This window comes from Eriocheir sinensis, chromosome 12, assembly GCF_024679095.1.
Source record: "Eriocheir sinensis breed Jianghai 21 chromosome 12, ASM2467909v1, whole genome shotgun sequence".
Lineage (NCBI taxonomy): Eukaryota > Metazoa > Arthropoda > Malacostraca > Decapoda > Varunidae > Eriocheir > Eriocheir sinensis.
In genome coordinates, this window is record NC_066520.1 from 19501136 (window position 1) to 19527697 (window position 26562).

Sequence of the window (26562 nt, forward strand, 5' to 3'; positions counted from 1 at the left end):
AGGTGCGTCCCGCCGGCCCTTAGCAATCAGCGCGACGTGATGCGATTGGCCAGTGAGCGAACCAATGAGCGAAGACGAAAGTGTTCCAAAGAAAAGAAACAAAAGAACAGCGACGATCAGAACACACTATCGAGAAGAGGCTTGGCGCGATACCGTCAGCATCATTTTATTCTCTTGTGATTTACCGACCAATGACAAACAAAGCGGCGAGAGAAAGCGAGTGAGTGTACGGCAACACTAACAAGAAACGAGAGAAAGAAAGACCGAAGCGCTTCAATAATACTCTACACGTGTGTTTATATATATATCACTTTATACAGTGTGGTGGCGAGCCGGAACTCAACAGCCAAAATGATTTCCATCGCGTAAAGAAGGAAAGTAAATTCACATGTGTCGCTGCGTGTTTGAAATGGCCAAAAAAAGCTTTGTACAATGGTTAAATGGGATCATGTGTGGGATGGAGCTGCGTTGGGGGCGGCGGAGAGGGTTCACAGCCCCCTAAATCCGTTCCCGAGTGAGCAACATGAGAGAGAGAGGGATGAAGGGAGAGGGAGGGAGGGAAAGACAGAGAAAGGGATGAACTGGTAGAAGGGATGGAGGGAGAAAGGGAGAAAAAGGAGAGCAGAAAAGAGAATGAGTGATGATGGGAGGGAAGGAAAGGAGAAAACGGAGGGAGAGAAAGGAAAACGGAAAAGGAGCGAATAAGGGAAGGATGGAGAAAATGAGAAAAAGGAGAGCAGAAAAGAGAATGAGTGATGATGGGAGGGAAGGAAAGGAGAAAACGGAGGGAGAGAAAGGAGAATGGAAAAGAAGCGAATGAGGGATGGAGGGAGGGAGAAGGGAAGGAAAGGAAAGCCGAAAAGAGAATGAATGATGATGTGAGGGAAGGAAAGGAGAAAATGGAGGAAAGGAAAGGAGAAAATGGAGGGAAGGAAAGGAGAAAATGGAGAAGGTGCGAATGAGTGGAAAAGGAACGAAAGAGGGAGGGAGGGAGAAAGGGAAGGAAAGGAGAGCAGAGGAGCGGATGAGTGAACGATGGCAGGAAAAAAAAAAAAAAAAGAAGAAGCAGAGAGGTAAGCAAAAATTATCCAGCGGTAAAAGCTTATGACAAGGACGTACCCGATACATCACATCCAACTGACTTCACTTCATTTCCTTATTCTCTTGTACCAACAAAATTCCCTGACCTTCTGTCCACGTGCATTGCCTAATCATACGTATAGACTTTTTCTTCTCCTACTATCACCTGACTTCATTTTTCTTAGCAACAGTTTTCCTTACCTGGCGCTATCTTATTACGTCTCCGTCTCAGAGTGATGCCAACTCGACGCATTGATATCTTCCCGAGGGTAAAGGTGCGTCTTATCTTGCTCCACCTTCGTGCCGTAAGCGGAGGGGAGCGTGGGGAAGGCGGGCAATGCATGGGCAGGGTATGGGCCACGCACTCAGGCTGTATTCTAATGCCCTGCACCACCCATACCTTGCTGCAACACTTGGCCTAAGAGATGCAGTGCCGGAGGAGAGGTAGGTCGGCAGGCGGTTGATCTGACACACACACACACACACACACACACACACACACACACACACACACACACACACAAACTACTACTTCTCCACCCCACGAGCCACACTCCGCTGGCATCCGAGAGGTCAAAACGCATTCAAAACAATAATGATACTAAAGAACAAGACTCTGCTCCCAGTCTTCAAGGCTTGTTACGAGGAGCTAAAAGAAGGGGCGGAGCCAGAATAGGAAGAAAACACGTTAAGACACGTACGAAGAACCTCAATAAAAGCTGTTAAAGAGACATTTAGACACGTATATTTTTTTAAGACCATGTAATTTCCTTCCCTTTTTGAGAGAGAGAGAGAGAGAGAGAGAGAGAGAGAGAGAGAGAGAGAGAGAGAGAGAGAGAGAGAGAGAGAGAGAGAGAGAGAGAGAGAGAGAGAGCGAGAGTGAGAGAGAGAGAGAGAGAGAGAGAGAGAGAGAGAGAGAGAGAGAGAGAGAGAGAGAGAGAGAGAGAGAGAGAGAGAGAGAGAGAGAGAGAGAGAGAGAGAGAGAGAGAGAGAGAGAGAGAGAGAGAGAGAGGACTAGTAAGGCTTATACTTATTACGGAGAGGGTGAAAGAAGAACAGGAAAAAGTGTACGAATAGAAAGATCGGAAGCATGAGAGAGAGGAAGAGAAAGGAGGGAGAAAGGAGGGACGAAGGGAAAGAGATAGGGAAAGGGGGAAATAAGGGAGAGGGAGGGGAGGGGAAAAACGACATATGATGTGTGTTTGTGTGTGTGTGTGTGTGTGTGTGTGTGTGTGTGTGTGTATGTAAGAAGAGGATGAATACTATGAGACTGGAACCCATAAGAGACGCACACAGCAATCGGGTTGAAGCGACGATAGATTACAGGAGAGGAGGGAAACAAGGGAGAGGGAGGGAGAAAGGATGATGGGGGGGGAGATAAAAAGAGGGGAAATAGAAGACGGAGGTAAATGAGAGAGGAAAGGAGGACAACAGAGAGGAGTAACACGAGGATTAGCTATGTAAGAAAAACAGACGAGGAGCGGGAGGAAGGGGTGAACAAGAGGTAGGAAAGTATACGGAAAGGAACAAGTGAATTTATAGGAAGAGATAAGAAGGATAATTATTATACGTGAGTGGAATAATAGGCGAGGGAAGAAGAATGAAAGAGTTAGTGGGAAATCGCTAAAGAAAAGAGGAAGAAGAAATACTAGAAGGGGTGAATGAGAGAAACAAAGAAATACGAAAAGAAAAAAGTGTGATAATGGGAGATAAAATAAGGAGGAGAAGACGTGAGTGGAAAAACAGGCGAGGGAAGAAGAGTGAGAAAGTGAGTTAGTTGGAGATCGCTAAAGAAAAGAGGAGAAATAAATATTAGAAAGGGGTGAATGAGAGAAGCAAAGAAATACGAAGAGAAAAAAGTGTGATAATGGGAGATAAAATAAGGGGGAGAAGACGTGAGTGGAAAAACAGGCGAGGGAAGGAGAATGAAAGAGTTAGTGGGAAATCGCTAAAGAAAAGAGGAAGAAGAAATACTAGAAAGGGGTGAATGAGAGAAACAAAGAAAAAACGAAGAGGAAAAAGTGTGATAATGGGAGATAAAATAAGGAGGAGGAGACGTGAGTGGAAAAACAGGCGAGGGAAGAAGAGTGAGAAAGTGAGTTAGTGGAGATTGCTAAAGAAAAAAGGAAGAGGAAAGAAATACGCATAGAAAATAAGTGTAAGAAGAAAAAGATGAGCTGGTGTGAGTGAAGCAACGAGTGAGGAAAGGAGAACGAGAGTGAGTGAGAACGAGTATTGGCGAGGAACCTGCTGGAAAAAAAAAAAAAAAAAAGATGTTAGGTGCGGTATGTGAAGGCGGCACCACAATCTCAAGCCTATAGAGCAGGTTCCTAAGAGATGGTATTCAAGCCTAACTGATTCCTTTACAGTCCAATAAAGGCTTTCCAAAGAGTGGCGGGAAAGCCTCTCTCTCTCTCTCTCCTTCTTTGACGTGGAGGGAAGAAAATGTATAAGACGCTACTTCATATGAATAGCAAAAGGCGAGTGAAAAGAGAGGGAGAAGCGTGAAAAAGAGTATATTTTTCCTCCAATACCGAGAAAAGATGAAACCCGAGTGACTTAGATGAAAAGGGAAGAAAGAGAACTAGAGGAGAGGAAAAACAAACCAAATAAAAAATGTAATACTTGTGGAAGAATGATGTGAAAAGAAGGGAATGAGAAGGAACGGTGAAGGGAACAGATGGAAAGATGAAAACGAACACGAAAAGGCAGACGAAAGAATAATTTTGAGGGTATAGAGAAGTGATGAATAAAATGTCAGATAGCAAGCAATGAAAAGACGGGAACGAAGAAAATAAGAAAATAAATCACAGACGACACAAAAATGGACATGAAAAGAGAGAAACATAAAGAATAAAGGAAGACTACGATGACGAAAGAGACGAAACAGGGTGAAGGATAAAAACAAACGTACATCAGTTCAGAGAGGAAGCGAGCGAGAGAGAATATGAAAAGAGAGAGAGAGGAGGAGAAAGAGGAGGGAGGTGGAAAGGAATATCAAAGGGCTGGAAGTAGATTTAACAGATATACCAGATAGCGTGTGTCAACCTGAAGGAAGTATGTCTCGAGTAGAAATGTTCCTCGGCGCCACAATGTAAGGTTGAAGGTGCAGAAGAAACTAGTTAACCTGCCCGTCTGAAGTTGTACAGAGACCCGATGTAGAGAAGGTAGAGAAGGGGGGAGGTAAAAGGATTCTCTCTCTCTCTCTCTCTCTGATGCATCCTTATTTTTAGTCCTTTGTGTTATTCTTTTGTTTCTCCTTATCTCGCCTCCGCAGTCTCCCCCCCTTGTCTTTTTACCATTTTCTTTTCCTCACTATCGTACCTTCCTTCCTTTCTTCGTGTCTTGGTCTGGATAAGCGGAAATGAGGACGCGCGTGTGTGTGTGTGGTATTCAGGAAAAAAGAACGGAGGTGTGTGTGTGTGTGTGTGTGTGTGTGTGTGTGTGTGTGTGTGTGTGTGTGTGTGTGTGTGTGTGTGTGTGTGTGTGTGTGTGTTTAAAGTATGATAAACCGAAGAAATACAAGGCAACGAAATGAAAGAAAGAGAGAAAGAAAGACAGAGAGAACATTCATCCTTACATTATCTCTCTATCTATCTATCGTTTATCACAATCCAATTATATATATAAACTTTAATCGTAATTTCTCTTCAGTTTCCCATTCATCCTTCCTTCCTCCCGTTTTCTTTACAGTCCTGGGGAGGGCAGGAAAGGGACCAAAACCAATGCATTCAATCACTCACTCTGCGCCGCCTCTGCCTCTACCCGACCCCTCAAGCACTGCATCCTCTCTTTAATAGCGACCGGATGAAATAAAATGCTAGTTGAGACGCGTGGCACATAAATGGATATATTACTTTGTTGCTTTGTGAAGAAAATGTCGTAACCTTTATAATTGACACTTTGTTTCTGAAATTGATATGCTTATGTTCTAATTTCTTTCTCTTTTTTAGTACTGATGTTTTCCGCCTGTATAATTCCCTTTTCACAATATTTTCTTCTCTATAATAATTGATGTTGAAGTTCTTTTCTGTTATAGTTATTCGCAGTTACCTTCGTTTTCATGTTATTTACTTTTTCAACTTTCTTTTCACTTTACCGTCTGTCAGTAATATTTTCCAGGCATATCATTCATTTTTCACATCCTTTTTCTTTTAACGTTTTTAATTCGGTATTTCCTTCCTCTTATAGTTATCCGCATACTTCATTGTTCTTTCCGTTTTCAAATTACTCTTTCACTCCTCTTTTTCCACTGTATCCTTTGTCAGTAAGCGAAGGGAAGGAAAATAACAGCACTTGAGGGTCTTCAGCGGGAGGCCTCGGCGCGACCTCCCGAGACACGGCAAGTTGATGAGATGAGACGAAGGTGTGGCGACGCAGGTTTACGGGAAGCGAAAGGAACCGCTACGATGGCTTGACGCGTCGCTCACTCTGCACAAAAGCTCATCTAAAGTTATTGTATTGTATCGTGTGTGTGTGTGTGTGTGTGTGTGTGTGTTTTCTGGCCCCTCGTTCAGCCTATAGCTTAACAACCAAAATCTTACACGGCGCTTCACTGGACATCATTTGCATCGTGTATAGAGAAGCCACATAAGCTCGCTGCGTTGACGAAACTAACACACGAGTCAAAACAAAATACAGAACCGGCAAATAACAGCTGGATGCACAGAAGGGAAGAAAATGTATAACTACTCCTTAAAGTTGTGTTCTCCTCTCAACACTGACATGAAGTTTCCAGAGCAACAATGTGGTCTGCTTCTCCGTTTAAGGAAAACAACACTAACACAATTTGTCACGACGCTCGGGTGTGTGTGACTCAGATGCACTTCAGCAGCGGCAGCAGACATGGAGTATGGAAGAAGTCCTCAAGTCTTCACAAGAAAACACGGCAGAAGGAACACCGAACTCCCACTCTGTACACTGTCTCCCCATTATGCCTTCCTTCCCTTGTTCCGTGGCAGCACACTCGCCTTCCCCAGTCACGATGCAGAGAAGGCAAGTCGGGGTGGGTAAGGGAAGTTTAGCGGAGGGGAGGGGGTTGATACATAAGCGATGGCAGTTTATAGCAGTTTATGGGTGAATGAATGCCACTTTCTCCTGTCTTTCCATGTCCCTAGAATACAGACATCACTGATCTTGAAAAAACACTAAGTCTCGTAGTCAGAGATAGTGAGGGACAAATGAGATGAAGGTGTTTTCTTTGGGTTTCCTCTGAGCTCCTGGAGGAAGAACTCTTGTAGTCACTCTTTGGTTAACACGAAGAGCTAAAGGGAACTCGAACTACAAACTGAAGGACGTTGTGAGCAGAGTGTGTGTTCCTAGTCTTCCTTCGGCTCCAAAAGACATGAGTAGTCGACCTGGAAGAGCCCGACCTCGCTGTCCTTGAAGCCGCCGAAGATATACTTGCCGGGGCCGTGCGGAGTCTTGCCCAGCAGGAAGTTAGCGAAGGCCATGAGGTACACGCGCTCCGTCAGGGGAAAGTCTCCGCTCTGTGACGTGCGAATAGAAAACGGGAGGCGGGTTACATAATGACCAGCAATGAGCGGGGGTTAGAAGGGACAGGGTTATGTGGCGCTGTGGTATGTGCGTGTGGGTGGGAGGGAGGTTGGAGGTGTGGGTCGGTAGGGGGATAGGAGAGGCTGTGTTGGGGGCAGGGAGAAGGGAGATTATGAGTGTGGGGGGGTAATACTACACTAAAACCTAAACTAAACTGAGGGCTGGGAGAAGGGAGATTATGTGTGTGTGGAGGGGTAATACTACACTAAAGCCTAAACTAAACTAAACTGAAGATACTGGAGATATTAGTATTGTAAGTTAGTATGCTACTGATCACAGAAGATGTTAGTAAAGTTGAAAGTTAGTACATGTAGGTTACAACAAGTTTACGGAGTTGATAAATAAAGTTAAACCCATTAAAGTCATTAGAACAAGAGGCCTATAAATGTTCAGCCCATTGTGAAACTTTAAAAACTTGTGTGGCGGGGGCGGCGCAGCACTGTAAATTCTGTTCCTTGTCTTCTATATCGCGAACGTGACCTACACCTCTCCTGTGATTATCTAAAAAGCTTAATTCAAATCATTCAAGTAAGTTTTAATGACAGTGTAAGATAAAATAATGAACAGTCAACCTTATTTTACTTTCCTCAACGTTATCTTACTCTTATTTATTTTTATTTTATTTCACAGCAAGGGAGGTAGCTTAAGGACAAAAATAAAAATAACAACAAGAAAAACAAGGCCTTCTAGACACTGTTCCAAACAAAAGTACAAAAAACGAGAGGCAAAAACAAAAACAAAAAAACAAGGCCTACTAGACGCTGCTCCAAACAAAAGTACAAAAAACGAGGCAAAAAAACACAAAAAACAAGGCCTACTAAACGCTGCTCCAAACAAAATTAAAAAAAAAAAAAAAAAGGCAAACAAACAAAAAAAAAAGGCCCATTAGACACTGCTCCAAACAAAAGTACAAAAAAAAGGCAAACAAACAAACAAACAAAAAAAAGGCCCATTAGACACTGCTCCAAACAAAAGTACAAAAAAAAAGGCAAACAAACAAACAAACAAAAAAAAGGCCCACTAGACACTGCTCCAAACAAAAGTACAAAAAACGAGAGGCCTAAAAAAAATTGCATACAAGCAGAGAGAAAAAGTGTTATGCCCAATCGTGAGTTGAAGGCAAAGCAACAGACAACATTGCTGCCGTTTACGTTAACTTAGACTTGTGAGCTCCCTAATTCTACCTCTGCGCCTGGTGAATAGCATAGTGTAAAAAGAAACAGCGGGCAACATTCGAAGCCATAATCTGCCTTTATCTTCGTACGAGCATAAAAATTTAAGACCACCATCACCATAAAACAGTGAAGTGTAGTCTGCCCTGCTGCGAGAAAGCATTATGATGATTCTCTCTCTCTCTCTCTCTCTCTCTCTCTCTCTCTCTCTCTCTCTCTCTCTCTCTCTCTCTCTCTCTCTCTTTTTCTTTTCCTCTTTCTCTTTCTTTTTCGCTTTCTCTTTTTATCTTTTTCGCTTTCTCTTTTTCGCTCTTTTCGCTTTTTCTTTCTTTTTCTTTCTTTTCCTCTCCTTTTCTTTCCCTTTTCCTCTCTTTCTCTATCTGTCTTTAGTTGCCTCTATCTCCCTCTATCTGTCTCTGTCTAGGTTTCTATCTATCTACAAACTCTCTTTCCTCTTTCATTTACTCCCTTTCCTTCAGTTTCTCAATCACTCACTTACTCTCTCTCTGCCCTCACCAACAACCACTCTTCTCTCCCTTCTATCATCATACCAAGAAACATCTACACTCGAACAAGCTCTCACCTCCCTTCCTTAACACTCTCCCTTCCAGACTCCATCACCACCACTACTCAACTCCTCTCCCTTGCTCTTTCCACCCTCCACCACTACCGTCTCTCTCTACCCTTCTCTCTCTTCTCTCTCCTCCAAGCACCGGCAACACTCCCATCAACACCAGTGAACACGAACACTAGCAACACTAACCGAGGTGAGAGCCCGATACGCCTCCTCCGTGATGTTTTCCACCTGGTCCTCGGGAAGCTTGATAAAGAGCGCGTAGAAGCTCCTCAGTTCGTCGTAGGACACAATGCCGTCATCTGCAAGGCCAAGCGGGCGGTGAGGCGAGGGAGACAGGGAAGCGTTGGGAGATACGAAAGGAAGCCAGAGGAGAGATACGGAGGGAGAGATGGTAGCTGAAGAGAGAAGAGAAAGAGGGGAAAGAGAGAAAAAAAGAGAGATATAGGTAGATAGATAGATTACTGGAGAGCGTAGAGAAATAGGGGAAAGAGATAGAGAGGGAAATAGATACAGATGAATGGATGGAGAGTTGAAAAAGAGGAGAGAGAGATAATGAAAGAGATAGATGGTTGGAGCGAGTAGAGAGGGGAAAGATAGATAAGAGATAAATACATAGACGAATAAATAGCTGGAGAGAGTGGAGAAAGAGGGAAAAGAGAGATAGAGAGAAATAGACGGATAGACAGATACATATTTCGTTTTTTCTATTACACAGTGTGATATTCTGAGTAACAATAATAATATCCTAGAGATAAATAATGGGATGCTTTAATATCATATTCTGAAGAGTAATCTAAACTTCAAGGGATAATTCAAAATCTTAGTTAATGCTTTCTTTCCGAGCACAGTGTATTCGATTTTATTCAACTTGCTGGGGAACAAAATCATATAGAGGTGTAAGAATGAAATCAAAGTCTATCTCTATCTATCTATTTATCTATCTTATATATCATTCTCAACACTTTAATCTCTTCCTCCACCTTTCCCTTCCTCCTAAGCCCACCACCATTACGCGCTTCAACACTCCCACCTCACACTCACTCCCATTACCTCTCCTGTTGATGACCTTGAAGAGTATTTTGGGCAGGATTTGCAGCCAGATAGGGAAGTCCATCATGGCCCGGGCGCCGTGGACCAGGTTGCCCCACATGTTTAGCCACTGGTACATCTGGACTCGGTCTGGGATGCGGTCCACGTCGAATTCTGAAAGCCAAAGTGCAATTAACGTGGTGCGGGGGAAGGAGGGAGTGAAGGAAAGGGAGTAAATGGAAGAGGAAAGGCGGGAAGCGGGGTGAAGATAGACATAGACAGATAGATAGATAGATAGATAGATAGACACAAAGAGGATGATCTAATATAATCTCTCCACCTTGTTCTCTGCCTGCCTGACTTTCACAATCTCTGGGTCGCCACTCTGTTACTCTGAGTTGTCAAGTGTTACCAACTCCACGCATAATAAAATCTGCTAGACTCAATTTATTATTACAAATCGTCTTTAGTTTAGCTTTGTTTATACTTATCTGTTACCAAGTACATGATCTTTACTCCCTATCTTCTCTTGTCACCCAAAATCTTGAAAAAGGAAGTGAGGAGGAAGGAAGGCAAGATTAATGGGCAGAAAGACGAAGGGAGACAAGATTCTTTTAACTTATGTTCCCTAGTATGTGATGTTTACTTCCTATCTTTCTATGTCACGCAAAATCTTGAGGTATAAAGCAATGAAGAAGGAAAACAGGAGCGATGGACAGAAAGACGAGAGAAGACTGTTGGGACAAGATTTTTTTTTACTTAAATCCCTAGTACGTGATGTTTACTTCCTATATCTCTATGTCACCCAAAACCCTTGAGATAGGAAGCAATGGAGAAGAAAGGCAAGATTGATGGGCAGAAAGACGAAAGGACAGACGGGAGACAAGATTTTTTTTTTTACTTATGCTCTCTAGTACGCGATGATTGCCGCCTATCTCTCTATGTCACGGAAAATCTTGAGGTATAAAGCAATGAAGAAGGAAAACAGGAGCGATGGACAGAAAGACGAGAGCAGACAATTGAGACAAGATTTTTTTTTACTTGCGATCCCTAGTGGATGATATTTACTTCCTCTCTCTCTGTCACACGAGATAGAAAGCAATGAAGAAGAAGGAAAACAGGAGCGATGGACAGAATGAAGAGAGGAGACTGATAACACAAGATTTTTTTAAACTTGTGTTCCCTAGTGGATGCTGTTTACTTCCTATCTCTCCATGTCACGCGAGATCGAAAGCAATGATGAAAGAAAACGAGAGGAGACTAATGACACAAGATTTTTAGTTACTTATGTTCCCTAGTGGATGATGTTTACTTTCTATCTTTACTTATGTTCCCTAGTGGATGATGTTTACTTCCTATCTCCCTATGTCACACGAGATAGAGAGCAATGGAGAAGAAGGAAGACAGGAGCGACGGGCAGAAAGACGCGAGGTAACCAGGGAGACAAGACTACCTTCCTGCCTGACTCACCGAAGCCATACTCAGGTTCAATTTTCCCGACGTGTTCCAGAAGACACTCGAAGAAGTCTGCGTGGATCTCCTTCATGGTTAGGTAGTACTCGTTATCCTCCGACCAGCCCGCGTAGTGCCTCATCCTCTGAAACGAAAGAGAGGTGGATAGCGCAGCGTTCAGCAATCATTATTTAGAAAAGGAAGACATTAGGTACGGGTAGAAAGGGGAGGAAGGGAAGGGGAGGAAGGGGAGAGTTTGACACATTCTTACGCCTTATGCCCTCTGCCTTACCTTCACGACCCTAGCCTCTTAAAGTACTACATTTTTTTACAACAAGGGAAGCAGCTCAAGGGCAAAAAAACAAAATTAACATAAAAAAATATCCGCTAGTCGCTGCTCCGGCAAAAAGAAATAAGAACGAGAAGCCAAAAGAGAGGCCAATTTCGGGTGGAGAGAGGTCAATTTCAGGTGGAAAAAAGAGGTCAATTTCGTGTGGAAAAGAAATCAACTTCGGGTGGAGAGGTTAATTTCGGGTGGAAGAGAGGTCAGTTTCGGGTGGAGAGAGGTCAATTTCGGGTGGAGAGGTCAGTTTTGGGTGGATAGGTCAAATTCAGGTGGAGAGAGGTCAATTTCGCGTGGAATAGGTCAATTTCGTTTTTTTTTTTTATATATATAGCTGAAGAAACAGCTCAAGGGCAACAAAAAAAAAGGTGTAAAAAAAGCCCGCTAATCGCTGCTCCCACAAAGACAAAAGTAATAAGCGGTCAAAAGAGAGGTCAATTTCGGGAGGAGAGGTGTCTTGATACACTCTTCTAGAAAGAGTTCTAGTCAAAGGCAGGAGGAAATATAGACGAAGGATGGCTGTTCCAGAGTTTACCAGTGTAAGGGATGAAAGAATGAAGATGCTGGTTAACTCTTGCATAAGGGGTTTGGACAGTATAGGGATGAGCATGAGTAGAAAGTCGCGTACATTTGTGAAGAAGAAACGAAACCACTGAGAATCACAACCCATTCTAGGGGTCACACGAACCTTGAAGAAGCCTTTGGTATACTAACGCACGTGAGGGAGAGAAACTCGAGGGAAGGGGAAAGGACAGAGTGCCAAAGAAAAGGAAAGAAAAACAAGAGTGGGATCAAGTTACCAGCAGAGTGCAGGAGTGTAGGTGCGGATCAATCAACGAAAGAGACAGACAGACGAAGTTGTTGGAAGCGTGCGGGAGTGTGATGAACTGCCGTGAGCGAAGGACAGATTCAAGGTAAAGAGAACGAACTGGATACGGAGGCAAATAAACAGGCAAGGATAGCCGTCGGAAATGCGATGTATCAGTGCAAGTGAGGAATATATTTAGCGGGAGAGGAGGGAACGAGGTACTTTAGCGATTGATGGAGTAAAACGATGAGATAATTGGAAAGTGTTGCCGGGAAAGTATTTAATAGAAGGAGGATGAATGGCGTTACTTAATGCGATATATCAGTGCAAGTGAGGAATGTATTTAGAGGGAGAGGAAGGAACGAGGTACTTTAGCGATTAATGGAGTAAAACGATGAGATAATAGGAAGGTGTTGCCGGGAAAATATTGAATGGAAGGAGAAGGATGAATGGAGTTACTGTGAAATGATGGAAATAAAATACAGCTACGAAGAGAGATTCCTAGAAATTGTAAAAGTTATTAAAACGCTACGGGCAAACAGATACGGAATAATATTGAAGTAAGAGTATGACACAGTATGATATGAGGAAGAGGAAGAAAGATGAGGAAGAAAAAGAAGACTGGTGGAAGGAGGAGATATGAAGAAAAAGGTGATGAAATAAATAAGAACACTGGGAGGAAGAGTTATGAAGAAAAAGAGGAAGAAATGAATAAGAAGAGAGAGAGAGAGAGAGAGAGAGAGAGAGAGAGAGAGAGAGAGAGAGAGAGAGAGAGAGAGAGAGAGAGAGGGATATGGTGAAGGCCTACGTACATTAACTTTACCCTCTCTCATTCACATTTCAATTCCTTTTTCCGTACCCTGCCTCCTTCCTCATATCCCTTCCTTCCCTTAAGACATAACAAGAAGAGTGTGAGGAAGAGGATATGAAGATGAAGTAGGCCTATATACATTAACCTAACCCTCATTTACTCACATTTCAATTCCTTTTTCCATGCGCGATCTCCTTCCTCATATCCCTTCCTTCCCTTAAGACATAACAAGAAGAGTGTGAGGAAGAGGATATGAAGATGAAGTAGGCCTATATACATTAACCTAACCCTCATTTACTCACATTTCACCTTAAGACATAACAAGAAGAGTGTGAGGAAGAGGATATGAAGATGAAGTAGGCCTATATACATTAACCTAACCCTCATTTACGCACATTTCAATTCCTTTTTCCGTACCCTGCCTCCTTCCTCATATCCCTTCCTTCCCTTAAGACATAACAAGAAAAGTGAGAGGAAGAGGATATGAAGATGAACTAGGCCTACGTACATTAACCTAACCCTCATTTACTCACATTTCAATTCCTTTTTCCATGCGCGATCTCCTTCCTCATATCCCTTCCTTCCCTTAAGACATAACAAGAGGAGTGAGAAAAAGAGGATATGAAGATGAACTAGGCCTACGTACATTAACCTAACCCTCATTTACGCACATTTCAATCCCTTTTCCCGTGCGCGATCTCCTTCCTCTTAGCCCGTCCCTTCCCCTCACCCCTTCGTCTTCCTCAGCGACACCCTGCTTGCGACACATTGCCCTAATAACACTAGATTTATCGCTGCACATTCATCACGCTGCTTTAAGTGCTTTGAGGTCGTACGAGGGACTTAAGGTGGAGGGAAGTTTTGGGGAAGTGTGACCCATGTATACCTAACCCCACCTGTCCTAACCTGCCTCCACCTGGTGAGTGAAATGTATGGGTTGAGTTAGTAAAAAGAAAACGGGGATTAGAGGTACAAAAGGGAGATGTAGGGTGAAACTGACTTAAATTTCCCCTCGTTACTACTACTACTACTACTACTACTACTACTACTACTACTAATACTACTACTATTACAACCAACACTATCACCACTACCACCACCAGTTCACCAGGCATCAGTACATACATACTTTTTAATGTGGTACTATAGGAAATAAAATAAAAAAATTGAAAGGTTAGTGAAAAGGAAAATAATAAGTAGTGAAAATAATGAGATGGAGTTGGATGAAAAAAGTAAAGGAGAAGTAGAAAGAGAAGAAGTAGAAAAAGCAAAAGGAGGAGAAGGAGTAAAAGGTGTAAGGAAAAGGAGGAAAAGGCGTGAGAGGAAGAGGAAAAGATGTGAGAGTAGTAGGAGAAAGTGGAGAAGGAAGAGGATGAAGGAAGAGAAGGAAGAAGAAAATAACCAATATGACAATAAAAAGAATGATACAAAAACATCGCAGCATAATTTCCATAACACGAGGAAGACGAGGGAAAATCCTTTCTCTTCGGTGCGTGGACAACACATCGCAAAAAAGAATGTCCTCGGGGAGTTTCAAGATCGAGTTCCCAATATTTATTCGGATTGGCCTGTATACCCTGCGTCCTCCCTGATGGAAGATACGACTCTCTGAAATGCTATACGTAGAGGAGAACTTGTGATGTATACTCTACCCTCGGGGACGTACGGAGGAGCCTTAATCTTTTCCGGCGGTCATTCAAGTCGCTGACGAATGTATTTAATCACCCGTAATGAGCCAACACACTTTCTGCTGCCTACTCTCCCATGTTTCTGTTGTGTGTGTTTCTCTCTCCTCCACTTCCAGACCACCTAAATTTCATGGACGATATTAGGTGGGTTAGGTTGAGGTACGGAGCTTGCAGCTTAGAGGCAGCCTCGCACCGCTCGCATACTCCTCTCTGCTCTTCTTATGTTCTTATGTTCTTATGTTATTCCGCCTGGTTGCTAATGCTCCTTGAACTTTTTTTTTTTTTTACGTTGCTGCCTATTGCGCCGGTAGGCATCTTCCCAGTGGGGCCTGGTGGTCGGCCCAAGGCTTCTTCCAGGTGGGGCCTGATGGTCGGCCCAGCCCGTTCTGGCGCAGGCGAGTGTTTATAGTGGCGCCATCTTGCATTGGCTCATGCTGCCCCCCGGAACTCGTTCTTGATTCGCTTGGACGGCTTCCTCTAGAGTCTGGGTTGATGGGTGGTCTTCAGGACAGCATGTGGGTAGTTTTAAGCCACTCGGCGGTGACTAAAAAATCCGAGGTGGTAGCGTGGGGACTCGAACCCGCGTCGACCATCACGCGGTGAATGTGGGCCCAGTGCGCTACCAGTTCAGCCACCGCCTACCCCTTACCTTGCAACCCTCCTTCCTATAACTCTTCTTCTCGCACTTTTTCCAGTCATGCTTTCCCTCCTTCATCTCTTCCTCCCTCCTCTTCCTTCTCTCCCTCCTTCCACCTCCTCTTTCCTCCTCTCCCTCCACCTCTCGCTATCCTTTAACACACATACGGCAAGAAAATATATCTTAGTTTCCCCTCGAAGTTTTGACAACGCGGTAAAGAAAATGATGTAACCGAAGGGTGGAAATGTGTGTGTGTGTGTGTGTGTGTGTGTGTAAACCATATATGCCAATTAGTCCAGAGTTTTGTGTTGAATGAAAAATATTAATGAACGAAAAAGCAGATTTATAATAAAATTGAGAGAGAGAGAGAGAGAGAGAGAGAGAGAGAGAGAGAGAGAGAGAGAGGAAAGAGTGAAAAATAGACCTAAAGGGAGATGGCAGGAGGAGGAAAGAGGAAAGGCTCGGGATATAAATTTTGGAGCAAGGTAAATATTCCTGACATAAAACTTCAATATTTTCCCTGTTTTTCCTTCCTGACGTCGGCTTCCTATTTTCCCTTTTTTTCCCTTTATCTTTCCCCCAATAATAAATTTTTCTTCCCTCCACCATAATGAGTTTTCCTTCTTTTCAGAACAATTTATTACCGCGCGCCTCGACAAGACGTATTGACAGTGTTATTGCCTCGAGAAGGGAAGTTTAGTGTTTATCTATGTAAATGTTCGACCGAAGAGAAAAAGTTAAAGTTCTTTGTGTAAAACGAGAAAGATCAGGAGACTTACTGACGGTGAGATAAGAAGGATAGATAATTCATCACGTATAATAATTTGCTTCGACTGTTAAGATATTTAGTGTCCACAATATTTTAAACTCGCGTTACTGATTACAATAAAATGACTGATGCTTGAGGTTCTGTCGTTAGCAGGGCCTTAACTAGATGCTAATTCAGTTCACCGTAACAACAAACAATGCTAAGGGAACAACTACTTAATGAATACTAACTTACATGTACAGCGTTGACATTGTTAGGAACTGTTAGCGTTTACATTCGTTTGCTACCGACATGTGATTCAAAAAGGTTAGTAGCAGTGTTGCCAAATCATGTTCGGGAGTAGATGTGAGCAAACACTTCCCTCGAGATAACCTGATTGACCTCGAGATAACCTGATTGAAACCTGATCTACACTCGAGACAAACCCAAATGAAGGCACCCGATTTACTCTTCCCTCGAAAGGAGACACTCTGGGCATCTAGCGGGGAGTGGTGACCCTTAGTTCGCCATCCCCGGTCAGGGAGTGAGGGAGTGGGATGGCGGTGGCAGTCCTCCTCCCTAACAAGGTTCCCGTCGCCTTCATGCAATTACCGGGGTGCGCGGCCGATCGCACATGACGGCGGCACAGAACTTGACACTTCTCGCCGCGGGAGTAACTGGTTTGGCGCGTGAGTGTTTTGTCTTCTTGGGACTTTAACACAATTTGCTTTGCTTCTGTTTTGCTTATTTGGTTTACTTTCCAGCATTCGTGATTTCTTTTTGTCTATCTTTTGTCTTATATATTTTCGTCGGCTGATCACAATACTTTTTTGGAGCCTTGTTTGTCTAATGTTTGCCTTGGACTTTGTTTCATGTGCTTTAATTATCATTTCATCCGAATAAACGCGTGAATACTGTATTTTTTCTCGCATGCTGTTGCTCCTATGGAATTTAAACCAATTTATATGCCATTTTTTCATCACATTAATTTGGTTACTACATTTTCGAGTTCAGAGAGTTTTATTTCAATAGAAGTACACGGTATATTTGTGTTTACTCCTCAACAACACCACTGTTTGCATGACATTTCTGAAACGAGCGGTCAAATTGGTTCTGTATTGTAACACGCCCACACCCACACAGACAGACAGACAGACAGACAAAAAGACAGAGACACACACACACACACACACACACACACAATTGCAAAACCACCCCTTTCATATAGCGCCATCCCTTGCGCCACAATGAATGTCCTAAAAACACACACACGCATAGCATTCTTTTTTTATGGTACCGCGCTGTTTCCCTTTACAAGCCCGGTGATGGCTGTGTTGCTGACCCTTTATGTCCGTACTCCGTGTTTCATCCGCCCAACTAGTCTCTCTGTCTGTCCAATCATGCCTCCATCCACCTACCCTTTGACGTGGGGGGTAGGGAGAGCATGTGTTGATGTATATGTGGTTTGGTTTTTGTTTTGTGTAGCATCTGCGTGAGTTGAGAGATCGATTCATTGTCACAGTTTAAATTTTCTTTCTATCGTTTCTCCTTTTTTTCTTACCTACTTGTTCTATTCTTGTTTTTCTTTCTTTGTTTCTTCCTTCCTTTTTTCCTCACTGTCACGGCCTTTTTTTTTTCTCTCCTATCGTTTCTTCCTTTTTATCAGCTTTTCCTCCTATTCTACTTCCTTACTTCGTTTTCTTTACTTCCTTTTATTCTTTCTCCTTCTTTTACCCTCTTCCCTTCTTTCTTCCTACCTTAAAACTTTTTCTCTCCTTCCTTTCTATATTATTTTTTCTTTTTTTTTCTCTGCGGTATTTCCTTATTTACGTATCTACCTGCTATGTCTACCTGGCTATCTATCTACCTATTTTTCGGGCCTTTCTGTGGATGAGGTATAAACTTAATCTTCATCCAGGTACACACTTAATTTTATCCTTTCCTTATTTGGTGTTCCTTCTATCCTGCCTTCTAACTTTTTTTTGTTCCTTCTTTCCTCTCTTTTCTCTTTCCATCCTTTTTTTCGTCTCTCCTAAGTAATATTTTTTTGTGTATTTATCTTTTTCCTACTGACATTTGGAGCATATTTATTTTTCGTATATTCTTTTATGTTCATTCTACACAACACATTTTCATCGTAGTCTTTCTTTGTTTCTTTCTTTCTTCTTTCCTCACTGTCTTATATTATCCTGTCATTTTTCCCTTTATATATCTTTTCGTCCTATTATTTCTTTTTTACATCTTTCCTTATTAATAACTTTTTCTGTATTTTTTTTTCTACTGACATTTGGAGCATAATTTTTCCGTCTATTCTTTTATATTCATTTTACAAACACCACATTTTTCATCGATGCCACATATATTATTTCCATCCTTCTCAATGCATTTATCATACCTCCTTCATTTCAGTGGAGTTCATGTTTAAGTATGTATCCACCTTTTCAACCATTTATATATGCCATTAATTTATATTCCATTCCTGGCGTGCTTGTTGATAATTTTTTTTGGTCCACATTTCCTCTCACGGCGCTGTTCTATTACACGTTATTAAATATTTCCTCTCCTCCTTTCTCTTCCTTCCAGGCTTTTCGTTTTCTCTGTATTTATGGCCCTTAACCCTTTCACGACCTGCTCCACTTCCCCTTTTGCCTCTCACACTCGGGTCTTTCATTTTCTCTCTCCCTAACTCTTCTCTCTCACTTCGTATATGCCTCACCATTCACTCTCCTTCCTCCTCCACCTCTTCCTCCTTCTCCTGTTTTTTTCTCTTCAATTTTTCTTTTTCTCTGTATTCATAATCATCTTTTGCCTCTCACTCTTAGGTCTTTTATTTTCTCTCTCCCCAACTCTTCTCTTTCACTTCATGCATGCCTTACCGCTCATTCTCCATCCTCCTCCTCCTGCCCTTCCTCTGTCTATCTCTATTCATAATCCTCACAGTTCTTTCGGAGATTAAGAGATCACTGCTAGTACTTCGACCGCAATGATAAGCAGAGAAAGGCTATAAATTGTGTGTCTCTCTCTTTCTATTCAACCTCGGTGCCTCTTACTCCCTACGATGAACAAAGGAAGAGTCTTAAACATATTTGCTTCCAAGTACACACATTTTACAAGGCTTTCCTGCAGGTTTGGGGCAATTCCAAGGGCAGTTTGAAGGCCCTAGAGGTAGTTGGACCATTCTTCTGCATCATGAACGTAAAATATAGTCATTCGAACTCCAATTAACCTTATTTTCAGCCTTTGGAAATGCTTGATGCGAGAGGCGGAGGCGGCTGAGAATACCTACCTCCCTGTGTCTCCTCGCCGGCAGTTAACTTCATGGTACACAGGATAAGCGCGAAATAAAGCTGCTGGATGATAAAGTTGGCGTGGCGCGGGAGAGGAACGAGGAGAGATGGGCAAGGAAAGTGAGAAGAATGGGGTGACGGGAGAGAGAGAAGAGTAAGAAAAGGAAGAAGAAGACGAAGAAGAAATAAAAGAAATAGAAGAGGAAAAAGAAGAACAAGAAATAGAGAGAAAGAGTATGAGAAAAAGTGTGAGAGAAAGACAGAGAGAGAGAGAGAGAAAAGGAAGAAAAGGAAGAAGACGAAGAAGAAAATTAATGAGACAGAAAGAGTGTGAGAGAAAGATAAAGAGAGAGAGAGAAAAACAAACAAGGCACCAGGCGAGACGAACCAAGGCTAACTAAGAACACAAACATAATTATCTTCCTAACTGGACAAAGTTATCTCATTCAGTCACTCATTCGCCACCTTTACCTGGACAACGTAAACTGACTTAATTAAATATCTTTCGACTCAACGCTCTCGAAAATAACACCTGTAATACTCTAGCCTGTAATACTCTGGCCTGTAATACTCTGACCTGTAATACTCTAACCTGTAATACTCTGACCTGTAATACTCTGACCTGTAATACTCTAACCTGTAATACTCTGACCTGTAATACTCTAACCTGTAATACTCTGACCTGTAATACTCTGACCTGTAATACTCTAACCTGTAATACTCTAACCTGTAATACTCTGACCTGTAATACTCTAACCTGTAATACTCTAACCTGTAATACTCTAACTTGTAATACTTTAACCTGTAATACTTTAACCTGTAATACTCTAACCTGTAATACTCTAACCTGTAATACTCTAATTTGTAATACTTTAACCTGTAATACTTTAACCTGTAATACTCTAGCCTGTAATACTCTAACCTGTAATATATTGCTACGACCTCTATTTATTTTCTTTTATCGTTTCTCCTTTTATTTGTCTTTTCATCTAATTCTTACTTCCATTTCCTCGTTTATTCCTTCTTTCCTTTCTTCCTCTTTAACCCCTTCTTTCTTTCTACCTTAAAACCTCTTCTCTCCTTCTTTTCTATATATTTTTTTCTATTTTTTCTCTTCCATCCTTCCTTACTTCTCCCACCCAATACTATTATCTACTATTTTCTGCTCTAAGGCCATTCATCGGGTATTAATTTTTCACCCTCCAGGAAGGGATCTATGGATTGGTGTGGTGACCTTTCCCTATCGCGGGTCTGATGGGCGGAGGGTCGGCGAGGCATGTGAAACAGTAATGCCTCCATGTATACGGAATGACCCTTGCTCTTGCTCATTCCCCGACACCAAGGCCATTAATACACGTTTGATGGCGTTGATTGGGACTACACCGCCACAACCAGAGTAATCAACACAATCACCACGCTAATGTCACCTCTACCACCCCAACCACAACCACCACTACTACTACCACTAAGACTACTAATATTTCTACTACGACCACTATGATTGCTATCTCTGGAGGGAGGAGAACCATTAGGGAGGGAAGGGAGTTAGAGACGGAGGGGCTGAGTCAGGGAGAGAAAGAGAGAAGAGGGACTTAGGGGAAAGGAAGGCAGAGAGAGAGAGGGATTTCCGTATTTATTTTCCACGAGGCAGCAGTTCGAGGGGACAGATGCAGACAGACAGAAAGACAGAAGCATACGAAGACGAACCAGGAAGACAGGAAATGGACAGGAAGGGAAGGAGATTCAGAGAGACGGATTTGAGGGAAGAAACATGAGACAAACCGAAATCAAAAGACGGGTAAACAAAAGCGAACAGAAAACGGACATGCGGACAAGATGGGAGACTCAGAAGGATGAATAACAGAGAAGAGAAACAGACCTACGGATACCCAACGTCAGCCACAGACAAACAGAACTGGACAGACAAACACACCAGAAAGCAGGGAAGATTAACCCGGAAAACCATAGAGAAGGATAGACAAAGAGATAGAAAGCTGAAAACACACAACCAAACAGAGAAATAAACACAGAAAACCAGACAACAGCAACACAGACAGACAAACGAAACCATCAGGATGACAGACAAAGACGAATGAATGAAAAACCAGCCCACACAACACACCATCGCGCAGCTAACGGGGGGAATCTATACATCCCACGCGCCTCAAAAAACCCCAGAGAGACACATTGCCCTGAGGAGAACGCACCGTGAACCATAAATACAAGTGGACATAAATACAGGTGAACGAACCCTCCGCCCAGACACCTGCCTCAAAAACCCATTCATCAGGAGTCACGCGAGCGACCACAAGGGCACAGCGCTCGCCCCTAATGGCCTGTCCGTGATGGAAATATTGGCCCGGGTCTCAATGTATTCAGTTGTTTTTTTCACACTGATATATTGCAGGATGGGGAATGAAGTACTAGGGGGAGATAGACGTTTAGGAAGCAGCTGACATAGGGGTTAGTTAGTGATTAGATAGGCTTTCTTCATTCGTTCTTTTCTATTAACAGCAAGGGGAGGCGGTGGCTGAGTGGATAGCGTGACGGTGCCGCGTTCAGGGCGACGCGAGTTCAATCCCCGCCCGGTGCCACCAAGCTGGGATTTTTATGAAGCAGTTTACATAGGGGTTAGTAAGTGATCATATGGGCTTTCCTTAATCGTTCTTTTTTTTTTTACAGCAAGGGAAGCACAAGGGCAGAAAAAAAGCCTTGCAAAAGAAAACGGAACAAGAGACTAGACGAATGACTCAAGAAAAAAAAAATTAAAATATGTGAAAGGAAATAAGTAATCGATCATAAGCTCCCCTCGTTTAGCTGATGATGGGAAAGAGGCTGATCTGACCCGCGCATGGAAGACCGGATACACCACTCGTCGGGTTACGAACGCGGGATACTCCTGCTTACGACTTGAACTCATTAAAGAGGAGAGTATCAGGACACCTCTCTACCCGAAATTGACCACTCTTTTGGCCTTTCGTTCTGTTTCTCTTTGTTGGGGCAGCGTCTAGTGGGCCTTTTTACTCCTGTTTATTTTTTGTTTGTTTTTGTTTTTTGCCCTTCAGCTGTTTTCCCTTGTTATAAAGATGTACATGACCGTTGCCTATCTGTCGTTGTTTGTGTCTGTCTGTCATCTACTCAACTTCTCTCTCCTCCACTCAACAATATACGGCAACAGATGAGTTTAAAAGATCATGAAAACACAAATGACAGGCGGAAAACAAAACCATGACAACATTTAAAAAAGAATCCTGTTAGGGAGTTCATTCACTATATTTTACCCTCTTGAATATATTTTTTCAGCGCCTAAATAATTATCACACATTCCTTTGAAGCGAATATTTAGAACAGAGAACAAAAGACCGCTTATTAAAATGAAGTTCAACATAAAGAGATAAAGGGAAAGGATAAAAAAGGGGTAGAGGTGATCGCGCTTTTTAATTTGCTTTCCCCGCACGATCTGTCTGTCATGAAGGGACGGACGCGTGACACCAATGAATGTTTGCTCGCAGGTCATTGGAAGGGAACGTGGGCCAATCAGAAGGTCGCGAGGCCGATGACGTGGCGGCCGTTGATTGGTTCCGAGAGTCAAACAGGAAAGCAAGAGAAGAGAAAATAGGAGAAAAATAAAAGAATGGAGGAAAGAGAAATATAAGAAAAAATCGGAGAAAAAAGGAGGAAAAGAGAAAAGACAAAGAAAAAGAAATGAGAAAAAGGAAAAATAAAGAGAAGAAAAAGAAGAGAAAAAAGATATAAAGGAAAAAAAAGAGAAAACGGAGAAAAAGAAATAAAAGGAAAAGAAAGTGAAAAATGAAAAAAATAAGAGATATAAAGGAAGGAAGTTGGAGAAGAAAAGGAGAAAAAAGAAAAAAAGAAAAGAAATGAGAATTAAAGGAAAAATAAGAGAAAAAGGGAAGAAAAAGGAAAAATAGACAAAAGAAAGAGAAAAGAAATAAAAAATAGGGAAAGAAATAAGAAATGGAAAAAAGAAAAAGAAAAGGAAAAAAAAGGAAAAGGAATGACAGGAAAAAAGAGAAAAAACGGAAAACAAAATGAATACAAAAAATAAAAGAAAAAATGAAAAAAAAGTTAAGAAAAAGTGTTACATATATTTTCTTTCTTTTTCTAATCTCCTTTTGATGTACTTCATTTTAATAAGCGACCTTTTGTTCTCGGCTCTCAAACTCTGCTTCAAAGGAATGTGTAATAATTCTTTAGGTGCTGAAAAAAATACATTCAAAAGGGAGAAAAAAATAAAGGTGAAAGAACTCGTAAACAAGAATTTCTTTTTTTTATAATTATTATCATGAAAGGAATTAGGGAAAGGTGTGTGCGTGCGTGCGTGAGAGAGAGAGAGAGAGAGAGAGAGAGAGAGAGAGAGAGAGAGAGAGAGAGAGAGAGAGAGAGAGAGAGAGAGAGAGAGAGAGAGAGAGAGAGAGATTGATATCGGTCCGGGACTCTTCTCTAGAAATCCAAGTAATCTGTACCCAAAATTATGACATAAGTTCCCCTGAGAGGCATGAAAATAATGCTTCCAGAGACCCAATATATCCATAAGAAATTTAGGAAGACAAATGGCCTATTTCGACACGAGGAGGGGTAGGGGGGTAGGGATGGGAGGGAGGGAGAGAGTTGGGAGGAATTAATGGCTATATGGAATGAAAGGGAAAGAGGAAGAGAGATAGACAGAGAAAGAGAAAGAAAGAAAAGAGACAACAGATATACAAGGGCTAACAGACAGAGATGCAGACACAGACAGACGGCAGTGGTATTATAACAAACAGACAGACAGACACGCACGGCTTACGAATACTAATGTTCAAGCAAAGAATTAAATTTTAAAAGACATACATATAAACGAAGCAACATAAACTTTCATGAATAATAAAATAATAATATCACATAAATAAAAAATAAGAAAAGACTGCAGATGAAAAGTTTTAATCGATATATAAATTTGCTCATAACGAAAGTAATAAAAAAATAATGAAAATAAAGTGCTTGGGTTAATACAGAAATGGGCAAGGTAAGTCTCTCTGCAAGATGTATATTTAGAAAGGTTGGTTTGTGTGTATTAATGATTTCCTGAGTGAGTTATTTCCACTGAATGCGGGAACAAAAATAATGATGGTAAGAATAATATTGCCGAGGCGCACAAAAACAGGTTCATGTTATTCTTTCAATATTTACTTCCCAAACACTTTTTTAAGAGACCAACCATCTTATTCCTCTCTCGCCTCATCCTCTTTCTCCACCTCCTCCTCCACTCTTCCTTTCTTTCCCCTCCTTCTCTTCCTCCTCCTCCTCCTCCACTCTTCCTTTCTTTCCACTCATCCTCTTCCTCCACCTTATCCTCCTCCTCTTCCTTTCTTCCCTCTCATCCTCTTCCTCTACCTTATCCTCCTCCTTCTCCTCCACTCTTCCTTTCTTTCCCCTCCTCCTCCTCCTCCACTCTTCCTTTCTTTCCTCTCATCCTCTTCCTCCACCTTATCCTCCTCCTTCTCCTCCACTCTTCCTTTCTTTCCCCTCATCCTCTTCCTCCCGGTCTCCGTTTCCCGCTCCTCTTAACTCACTTTTAACGTCTTCCTCCCTCTCCTGTCAGTCTATTTCTTTCTGCTTTACCCTTCCCCTTCCTTCCTTCCTCCTCTCTTCGCCCTTCCACCCACGTCTTCCACCTCCGCCGCCATTATCATACCTAAGGGTCTGGAGTTCAATGATCTTTCCCTACTTACCTCTGTTTTTTCCCTCTCTTATCCTTCTTGTGCTTTCCATAAGACGTCATTCTGGTCTCCCCAAGCCTCACTACTCTACGTCTTTCTCCCCTTGAGCCTCTCTGAGAACTCCACTAAATCGCTTTGGGGACAGACGCACCATTTTACCTCTCCTCTTTTTTCTTGAGGTAAGCCATGCCAAGGTTCTGTCACCGAGGAACGAGGGGACATCTTACGAGAGTGGCGTTCTCTGCATCCCAAGTATCTCATCTGTGGATAATTCGCTGGTTGTGGCGAGGCTGAGGGGAGGCCGGAGGGAGGGAGGGAGGACTGGCGAGAGACGGAATGTGAAAGGAAAGGAGGCGGACGGGGAGGTCAAGAGGAAGCGAGTGGTGGAGTAAAGTCACGTATAGGGAAAATGAAAAGATGGGGAGAACGTGATGGAAGGAGAGGCGGATGAGTGAGAGGGAGAGGGAGGGAGAGAGAGAAAAGGAAGGGTGGAGACCAAGGTACAGAGCTTTTAAAGGAGAAAGATGGTGTTTAAAATTTATGGAGGTACGTTTGGTTAGTTAGTTTTTTTTCTTTCTCCTTCTCTCCTCCATTTCTTCTTCTTCACCTTTTCCTTTTTCCCTCCTTCTCCTTTTTGTTTCCTTTTCTCTTCTCTCCATCTACCATCATGTTCTTGCTCCCCTCTTTCTTTCTAGGTACGTATGGTTAGTTATTTTTTCTCTCTCCTCTCCTCCATTTCTTCTTCTTCACTTTTTCCTTTTTCCCTCCTTCTCCTTTTTGTTTCCTTTTCTCTTCTCTCCATCTGCCATCATGTCCTTATTCCCTTCTTTCTTTCCCTGCAAATTCTTTCTCTCCGTATTTTCCTCTGAACCTTCCTTCCATCAGTACTCTCTTATCCTATTCTCCGCTTCGCCTCCTCACCATCCTATAGATCTTCCTCAGGCTTGTATTCCCTTTCCCTTCCCTCCCCTCCTCCCTCGACCCGCCCTTACAAGTTCTCCATCTTCTCTTCTATCCGCATCGGTCTTTTTTTCTTCCCACTCCCCTGCCTCCATTAGCAGTGACCTTGAACTTTGCTCTTAGTTTGTGCCGTCGAGCGTATTTGTTTGTGTGTTTTTCAGGGCAAACTCCAACCTATCAAAGGGGCGCAGTGTGCTCTTCAAACATCTCCGGTTGACGGCCGCTTTCCAACATGTTTGCGAAAGACTTAAACTTTAACGAGCCTGTTTGCTTTCTCTCCCTCACTCTCTCTCTCTCTCTCTGTGTCTATTACTTCATCCTCTTTCTTTCTCTCTCTCATTCTCTCCTTATCTGTCTATCTCTCTCCCAATCAGTCTTCGTTGATCTTTATTTATCTTCTTTTCTCTTCCCATTTTCCTCCTCCGCAACTCATTCCTCTCCTCCTCCCTCTTTCATTCTTGCCCTATTCCTATTGCCCTGTTTTCCTCCTCCACCTCTTACTCCTTCCCCCTCTCTCGCTCGTTCTCTCTGTAACATGCACAGTTTTAATGCCCCACTTTTACACACTCAAAAGATTACGTCCTCTGTTATATGGGGAACTGCACTAACCATCAACCGTTTTAACTCTACGATTAATGCAATTGCAACTCCTTTTTACTCCTCATTCTGGACGTTAACGAAATAAACAAAAGAG

General features: G+C 42.5%; 1 protein-coding gene across 1 annotated transcript in view; it reads right to left on the reverse strand.

The window, feature by feature from the left end:
• Positions 1-4505: 4505 nt before the first annotated feature.
• The window catches only part of LOC126997269 (uncharacterized), a gene marked incomplete at its 5' end in the record, with an annotated part of 55549 nt that continues 33492 nt past the window's right edge, over positions 4506-26562 (reverse strand). Inside the window, 4 exons of the mRNA XM_050858264.1 lie at positions 4506-6569; positions 8572-8684; positions 9436-9588; positions 10885-11011. Coding sequence (XP_050714221.1) covers positions 6399-6569; positions 8572-8684; positions 9436-9588; positions 10885-11011 — 564 coding nt within the window. The remainder of the gene's footprint in view (positions 6570-8571; positions 8685-9435; positions 9589-10884; positions 11012-26562) is intronic.